The sequence below is a fragment of the Erythrolamprus reginae genome, chromosome 2 (genome assembly GCF_031021105.1).
Source record: "Erythrolamprus reginae isolate rEryReg1 chromosome 2, rEryReg1.hap1, whole genome shotgun sequence".
NCBI lineage: Eukaryota > Metazoa > Chordata > Lepidosauria > Squamata > Dipsadidae > Erythrolamprus > Erythrolamprus reginae.
The window spans coordinates 110,896,867-110,910,624 of NC_091951.1; the positions used below are offsets into that span (position 1 = coordinate 110,896,867).

Genomic DNA, 13,758 nt, shown 5'->3' on the forward strand with positions numbered 1-13,758 from the left:
CCAATAAAGAATTATATTCTATTCTTTTGTGTACACTGAAAGCATATGCAGCAAAGACAAATATTCCTTGTGTGTCCAATCACACTCGGCCAATAAAGAATTCAATTCAATTCTAAAGTATACCTCCCCAAGGTGGGTGCATCAATCCTGATGCATTGGACTTTAAGAACTCCCCCACTTCCCGCAGCCTGCCCAAAAGTATTCTGGGAGTCGAAGGGATGGCAAAATGTTTATTATGAAGCCGATCGATTCATCGAGGTGGAGATGACGATGATGATAATGATGATGAAGACGCCGCCGTACGATTTGCTACGCTTCAGCCGCTAATTAGGGAGGAACAAACCTCTAGAAATCCCCCAAATTCCACCTCTCGTTGACCACGCTGGTTGTGGGCTGCTGGGAGTTGGAGTTCGGGAACATCTGGACCCCACCCCACCCCCGTCCCGGGGACCTAAGCGGCTCCTCCCGAGGACAAAAGGTCCCTTCCTTTCCTTCGACCTCCCACTCTCGTTTACTCCCGCCTCCCGCCGTCTTGGTTCCACCTCGTGAGTCAAAGCTGAGGGCAAGAAGCTAGGAACCAGCCTCGTCTCCCCCCCCCCCCCCACGCCCCATCGCCCCGCGCTCCTGCTCTCAGCCAATGAACCACCACCCAAGGGGGGTTGGCCCAAGACGCGTTATAAAGAGGCAGGCGGAGGAGAAAAAGGGGTGACAGGGAAGCGCGGGGTTCCAGGCTTGCCTAGCCAAACGCAGAAGAAGGGGGCTGCGTGCGCGGTCGGGGACTGACTAACCATGTGCGGTGAGTGAGGGGAGGGAGCTCAGGGAGGGAGGGAGCGGAGTTGGCTGGTTGCCAGCTTCTCCGCGCAGTTCGAGCGGCGGCGACGGGGAGGGGGGTGGTTGTACGCGCGGGCCCGAAGCAGGGGTGCGGTTGCTTGGATTTTTGGGGGGGGGAGGGGGGAGAGAGAAGGAGAGGAAGAAGGTCTTCCATGTAAAAGCTCCGCAGTTCCAAACGATAAAATACTGTACAGGAAATAGTACAAGGGCAGTCTAGATGGACTAGATGAAGTCTTTTTCTGCCGCCAATCTTCTATGTTTCTATGTAAGAGCTTCCTTAGGGAAAAACGCTGCTATCTTTTGCCCGGTGGTCGGAAAGGAAATGGAAGCCCCCCTCTTACACTCTCCCCCACTCCACCGCCCGCCCATTGAAAGCACAGGAGGAGACGTGCTCCTAAGCCATGCTCTCTTCCTTTCCCCATTCCTTTTCTCTTTCTTTCTTTCTTTCTTTCTTTCTTTCTTTCTTTCTTTCTCCATCCCTCCCTCCCTCCCTCCTTCCACTGCCCCTCCTTCCAACTGGTGTCCATTGGAATGGCAGGGCTTAACCATGTGCTTGCTTAGCTTTGCTCCTCCAGCATCCACCTCCTCCTTTTTTTTAGTTTTGGATGGAGCACAGTACAGTAGTTTGTAAGTCCAGCTGAAGTTTTGCCCCATTGCAAGGGGGGAGAGAGAGATACAGTGAAAAGTCGGGGCAAGAAGGAGCTGCTTTCTTTCTAGCCTTTGGCCTGAAATGTGACTGATGCAATGGATGCGGTAGAAAAGCTAACCTCTGGTTATTAGCAGGATAAATCTTTTAATCAAAGCAAAAGGGCTCTTTGGGGATTATTTATTTACTTATTTGCTAGCTGCTAAATGTTCATTCACAGTTCTTTTTTAAATGTTCCTTGTTCAAGTTTCCATACTTGGGGACAGGGGTGGGCTACTGCCCACTGTGCCCAGATGAGGGTGAGGGGACAAACGCAGAGGGTTAGCAAAAAGGGACCTCCACCCCAGAGCACCCAATTTGCACTGGAAGATGTTGAAAGAAAATGCGTAAGCCACGCCCACAGTGTGATAGTAAAAAAATGGGTAGCCCTTCACTGCTTGGGCAGTACTACTTAGGGAATGAATTATTTACTTAGTGTATAGCATACTTGGAATATTTCTACCTTTTAAAAATGCTTCGAGTACTGAATCATCAGCAAAGTGCACATTTTAAAATTATTCCTGCCTACAACAAGGAAGTAAAACTACTACAGGGAGAGTTGAGTTTTCAGGAATTATTAGGACAGTATTGCTTGTTGGAACAGTTCAAGTATGTGGTTCCCTTCCCATCAATTGGATCCCCAGGCTGAGATAAGTGAACTTTTGCACTTTATTGCTCAAACTGCATTTCATCAGAAACAACGGTATAAGCCCCTTTCAAATTTGAAAAAGATGTTTGAAGTACACATGCACAGGGCAGAGGTTTTGGTAAGTCCGGATAAAGTCTTCCCCATATTTATTTATTTATTGGATTTGTATGCCGCCCCTCTCCAGAGACTCGGGGCGGCTAACAGCGACAATAAAACAGTGTACAATAGTAATTTGGTTCCTCTGAATTTATTAAGCTGGGATGGGGAGGGAGGGTAAGATTTATGTCCCAATTCCTTGTAATGCCGCTCTTTTCATGCCCTTTTACGCATCTGAAAAAGGCAAAGCTATGACAATGGCATATTACTGAGAAAAATAGGACCAGTGTAATATAACGTTACAATATAATAAACTGGATTGTTTGACAATGAGTAGGTATGGATTATACCAGTGTTTCCCAACCTTGGCAACTTGGTGATATCTGGACTTCAACTCCCAGAATTCCCCAGCCAGCATTCGCTGGCTGGGGAATTCTGGGAGTTGAAGTCCAAATATCTTCAAGTTGCCAAGGTTGGGAAACACTGGATTACAACTGAACGAGAAATAAGGTTTTGGATTGAGAAAAATCAAATGAAACTTGTTTGCGTAATTTGTATATTAGAACAGGAAATCGGCTTTCTTCCAGAGAATTAAGCCATGTATTTTCTTTGCAAGATGAGGAACGCCTTACTTTGAGTTCTAAAAGATTATTTTGTTCCAGAAAACTGGTAAATTGTTCAGAATTAGTTTGTTGTGCTCAAGCTGATAAGGTATATCTTGTGTTACTCTTGGTTACTCATTTATGACCTATCAACAAACATACTGAAATCACTGTCTAAGCGTCTGTGCTTTAACTCGGAATAGGGATGTTCCACTGCTCAACCAAATGTTAATCAAGAGATTGAATGGCTGAGTCAGAATACTAGGTCAAGGGTTTGGTGTAATTTCAAAGCACTTTCCATTATTGTTGTTGTATAAAAGTTTGGTGAGGTAAAATAAGATATAAATCAGAACTCTGTTCCAAAAATATTGCTAGAAGTGATGAAGGGAAGCTTCCTGTTTCGGGATGAAAGTCTCTTAAGAGACAAATTCCTTGTGTGTTCAATCACACTTGGCCAATAAAGAATTCTATCTCCACTCAAACAAAAGCTACGTAAAAATATAAAATACATCTGATGCTTCACCTTTTCTTATGTTGTTATACATAGTAATCTAGTTATGTATAAATTGCATCATAAATAATAAGCCAGGCTGACCTTTTTTGTGCTAATCTTTTACTCCAAATGTAGAAATATCAATGAGTTTAATAAACTTACCTGTGAGGTCATTGAGAAAAAAGCTTAGGTTTCTAAGTCAGTACATTATTTTAAATGGAGGGATTTCTAGCACATTAGAACTGCAGTGCTCAGTTAAGTAAAAGAACCTTAAAATCTAATTTTGTTACGATCTTCTTTGATCAAAGGATCCCTAGATGTTTTGGAGCTACCATTTATATACTTCCACATTCAACAGGATCCCTAGATGTGGTTGCCTTATATTGTAATTCTATTGTCATTCTTCTATTGTAATTCTATTCTAGTTATTATCTACCATAACTAATGGACATAGCTCAAGGGTCTCCAACCTTGGCAACATTAAGACTTGTGGACTTTGCTGGCTGAAGAATTCTGGGAATTGAAGTCCACAAGACTTAAAGTTGCCAAGGTTGGAGACCCCTGGCATAGCTGATAGAAATACAACACTACCTAGGGTTACAAACATGGCCACTATTGCATTATTTATTAGGTTTATGTCCTGAACTTCCTCCAAAAGTTCAAGGTGCTGAGCATGGCCCTCCATTTCCAACTGGTGCCTTCTTGACCAATTAATAGTTAAGACCGATTCTTTTTACTATGTCTTAACAACTGTTTTAAAGGATAATTTTTCTGTCAAGTGCATAAAGATGATCAATAGTTACATTTCACATTTGGGAGTTCAGGAATTTGACTAATTTATTTATTTATTTTATTTATTTATTTTGTCCAATACACAATTAACTGCATGAGAATATAGGATCACTGTTTGTAGAATAGAGAAGGGAATTCAGTACGTTTAAAAAATGGAATATTTTGTAAGAGGAAAGAGGAAGCAAAATAGTTACAAGGAAACTTAATTATAGCCAGATATTAACCCAATCAGCATATTGCCTTCATCATGGAAAATGGAGTTCTTGGTAAGGAGGTAAACTTTAATATAGTGAGCAATGCATAATTTCCCCCTAACATGGCATCTCCTAGATTAGCTTGGATTAAGACACCTAAGATTTCTAATCAATATAAACAATACCTGAGAATTTCCGAGAATTTCAGTCCATATACTGTATATCTGAAAGGCAACTTGTTTGAAGAAACTTCAGTACATATCCAAGCAGCAAAGATGAAGGAAGGGGTGCTGAGCTTACTTGTTAGGAATAAAATATAAAAGGGATCCTAGCTTGATTCTGGTTAAATAAACATTGACATTCCTGTGGAATTTTCCCACTCAGGTCTTTTCTTTACCAACCAGTTGCATTCCTGAAAAGGGAATCAAGAGCTTCAAAGTCTTTTTGGGATGTTAAAGAGGGAATTTCAAAACAAAGGTTAGCTTGTATAACTTCTAGCTAAACTCCCTGCTTGAACTATTTTTTTTTTAAAAAAGTGTCACAGTAGAAGTACTTCATTCATTTATGGAGACTAAGACTTTTTCCTGTAACATTATTTCTGTGCAGTCATTTTGAAACAACTCTATCCATTTTGGTTTCTGTCAAGCTTAATGATTAGGTCTTCTGTAAGTAGAAGTACTTAAAGCCTTTTCTTATCTCTTGAATAATGAAAATAACATCCTGAAGAGAAAAGATTATGAGGTCAAAGGGGAAGTGGTCTAGTTAACAATAGAAGTTTATTGACTGGATAATGTTTGTACTACTTGTTATTCAGGTTTGTGTATTTGACATAATTAATTTGTGCCACAGTAAAATGATGCCTATTTACACTGCCACAAAGATTTTAAAAATGTTTTCTAGTCTGAACATTTATCAAAACACTATATATTTTAAAAGTGTCTGATTTTAAGTGTTTTAAATGGTAATATTACTGCTTATAAAAATAATAGCATTTAAAAGGTGCTTAAAACTAGACAAAAATTGACACAGTATATCAATTTCCACATAAAATTGCAAGAATATAAAAAAGGATCCTTTGTGTTAGGGAAAACATAGGTATTTTCAACTATGATTAACATTTTGACTTTCATTCCAAAAAGGGGAAATGCAAAATACAATACAAAAGTTTATTCCTTGTGAATTTAGAATTTGGGCTGTTCATGTTTGATTTTTTTTTAGCCTGAGCAGCACTAAAACAAGAGAGGCCCATGTGTTTATAGAAGGAGGAAAATGAGAAGGGGGATGCTATTGGTCACACCTACTATTGAATCATGGACTTAAGAACCTAAAAGTCCTGTGGTCTGAACTGTAGCGTTGTGTTGGATTGTGGCCTTTATATTTTGAAAGTGAACAGTCAATGCGGTTAATAGGAGGTATGATGGGATGTATATGTTGAAACTAAATTTTCTTTCCTCAAGCCTACATAACTAATATATTCCTTGGCAGTCTAGACTGCTGCTATCATTTTCAGTGAAAAGTCTCTAGTGGCCTCTGAGTCTCTTTATATGCTTAAATAGGAGCTTTGCTAGAATTCAGTATAAACAAGGAAGCTTTACCAAGATCAGCACACTGCCTCCATTGTGGATAAATCTCTCAAAAAGGCTTTTCCTGGAGTGACCAAAGCATAAAAATATTGCCTCAAACGAGGACTGTGTTAGATCTTTTATATGTGTATGTATGCATGTATGTATATATGTACATGTCTGTTTGTTGAGGGTATAAACTTTTGATTTATAAATATTGGGACTGTACAAAATTTTTAGTATTTTAAATATTGCTCAAGAAAAATAGAAAAGAATTTGAGCTGAGTCCATGAGAAAATTGTTAACAGCCCTAACCTCAGAAGATTTTTGTATGGACTGGGGCAGCTTTTCTGTTGTAATTCATGCCAGCAAACAGGATTTAATAGTTTTTACTAGAAGTTTCCCTAATAGATTTGTGAAATACTAGCTATAATGTAGAGTTGTCCACATCAGTTCTTGGCTAAATTCTGATTTACGTAGGTTTGTAAACATATTTTTGAGAAGGCAGACAATAATAGCTGTTTAATTGTGGTTCCAAAAGTACAACTCTATGATACTAGATAATATACACTGCTCAAAAAAATAAAGGGGACACTTAAACAACACAATATAACTCCAACTAAATCAAACTTCTATAAAATCAAACTCCACTTAGGAAGTAACACTGATTGACAATCAATTTCACATGCTGTTGTGCACATTCTACTTTGTACACAACAAAGTATTCAATGAGAATATTTCATTCATTCAGATCTAGGATGTGTTATTTGAATGTTCCCTTTATTTTTGAGCAGTATACTGTATATTACCATCTGTAGATCAAAACCTGATTAGTAAAAGATTCATGTTATTTTATTTTAAATGAACGAAATCAGAAATAAGCAGTCAACCAAAATAAATTGGTCAACTATAATCAAATAATTGTCAACCTTTAAATAGCCAAGATTATCAGGCAATAGTGTTTTAATTATCTTTTTTATTAGTGAAACTATGTATAGCAAGTAAGTCATAAAGCTATCTTCCCAAGAAATACCATCATGACAACTGATAAGATTTTATCTCAATTGCTAAATTTGTTTGCATTACAGACTTGGTCATTCATTCATTCATTCATTCATTCATTCATTCATTCATTCATTCATTCATTCATTCATTGGATTTATATGCCTCTCCGGGGACTCGGGACAGTGTACAACATATAGCACTTTATTTATGACAGCTGCGGTGCCCCAAGGTCATGTGATCACCTTTTGTGGCCTTCTGAAAAGCAAAGTCAAAGGAAGGGGATTAGCCAGATTCATTTAACAACTAACTAACTTAACAACTGCTATTTACTTAACAAGTGCATCAAGAAATATAAAATGGGTCAAAACTCACTTAACTGTCTTGTTTTGCTATGGAAATTTGGGAATCAAATGGGGTCATAAGTCAATGACTACTTGTACTATAAAATGGGATAATGGAGATGCAAATCATATTAACTTATGAATGGCAAAATATTCTTTTTTCACCGTCCTCTCTTCAACAGGTATCTTTGCTTATTTGAACTACAAAGTACCTCGAACAAGGAAAGAGATATTTGAAACACTGATAAAAGGACTGCAAAGACTAGAATATAGAGGGTATGATTCTGCAGGTATGTAAAATGTGTTGCCTGGACACTGACAATTGTTGTCTTATATTGCTTCTATTGCTTTTCGAAAAGCATGTTAGAAGTAACCTCTGAATAGATTAGATATTGACAGGGCTCCCATATTGTAATTAACCCAGCCACAATGACTTAGATACTGTAGCTTGTGGTTTCATGTAATGTGTAAACATATTGTGACTTATTTAACAGTGTTAAGAACAAGCCATGTGTTATTTCAATGCATGAAGGCCACTGTAAGGAAGATGAGTCAGTTCTGTCTTTTCCATAGGAAGTATTCTATCCTCATTTAATATTATTTTAATAATTGAGGAAGTGAAAGTTTACATGAGCTGGATATGTGTCACACTGAGTCAGATTTCTGAAGAACGTGTACAGTGAATTGCATACACTTTCACTTTTCTCTTCCTGCAGGAATTTATAATTAAAGCAATCAGAGACTTTTAATAGACAAATCATTGTTAGTTTTATTTTGTGAGATATATTTGGTTCTTGGACAATGTTTAAAAATATACTATTGAAACATTAACGTGAGTTACAAACAAACTTACACAACAATCTTAAATAGAGTTTTATTTATTTATTTCGTAATTACTAACCTGTAAGTTTACTTAAATCAGGTAGGTCAACTTCTATACAAGTTAAGGAAACCATAGTAAGGAGAGAACATAATGAAATAAACTTTGGCAAAGGAATGTGTGACAGGCCTGCACTCTCCCTTATTTATTCAATCTATATATGGAATACATATGAATACACAACCCTGAAGCCAACCTAGCTGCCATTTTTGAGGCTTCATGGTTGCCACAAAGCAGAGTGAGAGAAAAGGAGGAGAAAAATTAGATAGCTCAGCTTTGCCATCAAAATAAAATTTTTCTTATGGGAACTACGGCCGTGCCAACAGGCTCATATTTCTGTGAGCAAATATGTACAGTAATTTAAATAATCAGGAACATTACAAAAAGATAGCCTGTGAGCCGCCCCGAGTCTTCGGAGAAGGAGCGGCATACAAATCTAATAAGTAAGTAAGTAAGTAAGTAAGTAAGTAAGTAAGTAAGTAAGTAAGTAAGTAAGTAAGTAAGGTGTGCAATAGGGTTGATATTCCTGGAGGGGTCTGTAATATGGTAAATGATTTAGCTTTACTAGATAAATGGTCAAAGCAATGGAAACTGCAGTTTAATGTTTCCAAATGTAAAATAATGCACTTGGGGAAAAGGAATCCTCAATCTAAGTATTGCATTGGCAGTTCTGTGTTGGCAAAAACTTCAGAAGAGAAGGATTTGGGGGTAGCGATTTCTGACAGCCTCAAAATGGGTGAGCAGTGTGGTCGGGCAGTAGGAAAAGCAAGTAGGATGCTTGGCTGCATAGCTAGAGGTATAACAAGCAGGAAGAGGGAGATTGTGATCCCCTTATATAGAGCGCTGGTGAGACCACATTTGGAATACTGTGTTCAGTTCTGGAGACCTCACTTACAAAAAGATATTGACAAAATTGAACGGGTCCAAAGACGGGCTACAAGAATGGTGGAAGGTCTTAAGCATAAAACGTATCAGGAAAGACTTAATGAACTCAATCTGTATAGTTTGGAGGACAGAAGGAAAAGGGGGGGGACATGATCGAAACATTTAAATATGTTAAAGGATTAAATAAGGTTCAGGAGGGAAGTGTTTTTAATAGGAAAGTGAACACAAGAACAAGGGGACACAATCTGAAGTTAGTTGGGGGAAAGATCAAAAGCAACGTGAGAAAATATTATTTCACTGAAAGAGTAGTAGATCCTTGGAACAAACTTCCAGCAGACGTGGTTGGTAAATCCACAGTAACTGAATTTAAACATGCCTGGGATAAACATATATCCATCCTAAGGTAAAACACAGGAAATAGTATAAGGGCAGACTAGATGGACCATGAGGTCTTTTTCTACAGTCAGTCTTCTATGTTTCTATGTTTCTATAAATAAATAAATAAACAAACTCTATATTACAGGTGTTGCAATTGATGGGAATAATAATAAAGATAAAGAACGGTACATCAAATTGGTGAAAAAAAAAGGAAAAGTAAAGGCTCTCGATGAGGAATTGCAAAGTAAGTATAGCAGAATTACATTTTGGTATATTTATGGCCAATCTTTAATATAGCATGTTTATTTACAAGTACTACTAATCGTACTAAGAAGTACTATTAATCAATCACCAATTGATGGGATTACAATTACACTTTCTTAAACAAAAATTTGATCTGTCTTAATTCTACATTTTACTTAAACGATTTCTGAACATTTTAGCACTTTTCCTCTATAAGTTTTATTCTTGTGTATATAATGGCAGTTATGATACAATATGGGATTGTGGAGTAATATTCAATATACATTGTCCGTGCATGCAATAGTACATCTTACTATTCCCCGGCTGTCCCGCGTTATGTATGGTTTGTTGAATTGTGTGATTGTTTTTAATAAGGGTTTCTTAATGTGCTCTGCTTTTTAATATTGGGTTTGTAGATTGTACTGTTCGTTGGAAGCCGCTCCGAGTCCTTGGAGAGGGGCGGCATACAAATCTAATGAATGAATGAATGAATGAATGAATGAATGAATGAAAGGCAATCCTTTCATTAATATTCAATGTTATGTTGTGTCTAAACCTCTGATAGGAGTAAGAATATCTTAGGAAAGACTGATTGAAATATATTTTCTACTTTGTGAAGTTAAATCTACCAGTTATTACACAAGGATGATGTAAATCCTAATTTCATTTGAAATCTAATTAACTGTAACAGACGTCACATTTAAATCATAAGAAAAAACAAGCAATGAAAGTTCTGTGTGTCATTAACAAAACATGAAATCATTTTTGGCTATAATTCAATAAAAAGTCTTTAAAGCAAATTCTTTCATTAAAATGTAAACAAATAAAATAGTAATAATAATAATTTATTAGATTTGTATGCCGCCCCTCTCCATAGATTCGAGGCGGCTCACAACTAATGATTGCTGACTCCCATGCAGTGTTAGACATTTTCATGTGGATTTTGAATTTGCTCAGTGTTGGAAATGATGTATTTTGTACTGAGAAATTAACCGTATGTGTATGCTTGTGTATGATGATTTCTGCATGGAATGTGTTTAGTATTTGTGATATTATTAGAATATACTTTTGTGCATGTAGTCCTCACGTAATAACCAGTCGCTTAGTGACCGTTCAAAGTAATAATGGATTATCTCCCAAAATATACTTATGGCCTAATTTTAAAGTTCTAAGAACTGCACACATTCACAGACCACAGTCACATGATTTCATTTTGGATGCTTGGCAGCCAGTTCAAGACCCATTTGTAATACCTTGTAGTCACATGACAACAATTCAAAGTGTTGGTTATGACCTATAAAGCGCTTCATGGCATCGGACCAGAATATCTCCGAAACCGCCTTCTGCTGCACGAATCCCAGCGACCAATTAGGTCCCACAGAGTGGGCCTTCTCCGGGTCCCGTCAACTAAACAATGCCGGTTGGCGGGCCCCAGGGGAAGAGCTTTCTCTGTGGCGGCCCCGACTCTCTGGAACCAGCTCCCCCCAGAGATTAGAACTGCCTCTACCCTCCTTGCCTTTCGTAAACTCCTCAAACCCCACCTTTGTCGTCAGGCATGGGGGAATTGAGACATCTCCCCCGGGCCTATACAATTTATGTATGGTATGTCTACTTAATAATGGGGTTTTCTAAATATTTTAAATTGTAAATTATTAGATTTGTTATGAATTGTTTTATTGTGTTGTGAGCCACCCCGAGTCTACGGAGAGGGGCGGCATACAAATCTAATAAATAATAATAATAATAATAATAATAATAATAATAATAATAATAATAATAATTCTTATCCTTTTTGCCAGTTTCTGGCATTTACTTATGATGTCTGGCAAAACCCTCCCATTGGATAAAATGGATTTGCTTAATAATAAGCAAATGAATTTGCTTAGCAACTGAATAGAATAGAATAGAATAGAATAGAATAGAATTTTTATTGGCCAAGTGTTAATTTGCTTAACAAAAACAAACAACTGTTTTTGCTTAATGGCTGCTGGGTTTAATGACCATCACAAAAAAGGTCAGAAAATTGGGTGTGATTGCATAGTACCTACTTAACTACCACAATGACTTACAACTGTAATTCTGGGCTCAATTATGATTGTAATGCAGAAACCCCCCCCCCTTTATAGCCACTAACTAGTATTGAAAAACTGGAAATTTAGAATTGCCTATCATTCTGAATATAAATTATTATACATTTGTCCTGTACAGAGCAAGAAGGCTTGGATTTAAAGGCAGATTTTGAGACACATTTTGGCATCGCTCACACTCGGTGGGCTACTCATGGAGTACCAAATGCTACCAACAGTCATCCCCAACGATCAGATAAAAGTAATGGTAGGTAATTTCTGGGAGGAAAAATTAAACCGAAATCTTTAGATGTAGTTATTGAAACCAATGAACCACCATCTCGTATTAGTGTATGTTAAATAAGATAGGTGATTCAGAAAGCAATTTTGCACATGTAATATTGACATAATGTATGAAAGACAAGGACCCAAATTTGCTGGCATTAATATCCCATATTCTCCAAACAATATTCTCCAAACAACCAGTATCTAAACCAAAACTTAACTGATTTAGTTATGCTACTTGACAACCATTGGTCTCTATCTCAAAGCTATGCACTTACAAACACATAAAAGTGGTTGCAAACTTTATGCAGAAGTTTCTGAAGCAAATGAGCAGCAAAGGAAATGTGAGTAGAAATGCACATATATAGTGTTCCCTCGATTTTCGCGGGGGATGCGTTTTGAGACCGCTCGCGAAAGTCGAATTTCCACGAAGTAGAGATGCGGAAGTAAATACACCATTTTTGGCAATGGACAGTAACACAAGTCATCCCTTAACACTTTAAACCCCTAAATTACCATTTCCCATTCCTTTAACAACAATTTACTCACCATTATTACTGGTACTCACCATTGAATAAGACACTTAGTGATCCTGATATTTATAAACATCATTATTTATTAACAATAATTATTTTTTTTGTTATTTATTTGCAAAAATTATTAGTTTGCCGATGATGTATGACATCATCGGGCGGGAAAAACCGTGGTATAGAAAAAAAACGCAAGTATTTTTTTGAAAAACTGTGGTATAGGCTATTCGCAAAGTTCAAACCCGCGAAAATCGAGGGAACACTGTACATACAAAGACATATACACTGAAAAAATGAAATCACCAAAGTCAAGACAAATCCAAAGCAGCCCAATGTTTCTCATTTGGAAGATCAAGGAGCCTTGTAGAATGCCTTTGCTTTGCTCATTGCATAACAAGTCCTTGGACTGGTTAGAAGCTCAGACTCCTCATTCTATGATGTTTCCTGGTTACTGGGTGGTACAGCTGCCTCTCCCTACAGCTGCTCAGCGGTTCATCTGGCAACTCTGGAACTGTCTGTTCATCGTCAGTCTCTTTGAAAGAGACTAAGCTGGCCACAACTCATTGCTTGAAGGAACAGAAAACTAGAATTCTGCAAAACACTTTACTAGTGCCAATTTAATAAATAGAATAGAATATAAAATAGAATATTAGGTCCCACAGAGTTAGCCTTCTCCGGTCTCATTGACCAAACAATGCCGTCTGGCGGGACCCAGAGGAAGAGCCTTCTCTGTGGCGGCCCCGACCCTTTGGAACCAACTCCCCCCAGAGATTCGGACTGCCCCCACCCTCCTTGCCTTTTGTAAACTTTTGAAAACCCACCTATGTCGCCATGCATGGGGAAATTAATATACCCCTTAGCTATTATGATTTATGTATGGTTTGTTTGGGCTGTATGATTACTTTTTGTAAGGGTTTTAAACTGTTTTTTTTAATCATTGGATTGTATACTATGTATTGTTTTTGTTTTGAGCCGCTCCGAGTCTTCGGAGAGGGGCAGCATACAGATTTAATAAATTATTATTGTTATTATTATATAATTCTTTATTGACAAAGTGCGATTGAACACACAAGGAATTTGTCTTTGGTGCATATGCTTTCAGTGTGGATAAAAGAAAAGATACATTTGTAAATAATCATGAGGCACAACACTTAATGATTGTCATAGGGTACAAATAAGCAGTCAGGAAACAATATAAATCGTAAGGATACAAGCAACAAGTTACAGTGATAAGTGGGAGG

At 37.6% G+C, this 13,758-nt stretch overlaps 1 protein-coding gene across 2 annotated transcripts in view; it reads left to right on the forward strand.

Moving 5' to 3' along the window:
• The first annotated feature begins 215 nt into the window (after positions 1-215).
• The window catches only part of GFPT2 (glutamine-fructose-6-phosphate transaminase 2), a 32,249-nt gene continuing 18,706 nt past the window's right edge, over positions 216-13,758 (forward strand). Inside the window, exons 1-4 of one of the 2 annotated variants that reach the window (XM_070739164.1) lie at positions 216-796; positions 7,433-7,540; positions 9,539-9,637; positions 11,845-11,970. In XM_070739164.1, coding sequence (XP_070595265.1) covers positions 790-796; positions 7,433-7,540; positions 9,539-9,637; positions 11,845-11,970 — 340 coding nt within the window. In that variant the 5' untranslated portion in view covers positions 216-789. The remainder of the gene's footprint in view (positions 797-7,432; positions 7,541-9,538; positions 9,638-11,844; positions 11,971-13,758) is intronic. The other variant, XM_070739165.1, reaches the window with a different exon arrangement.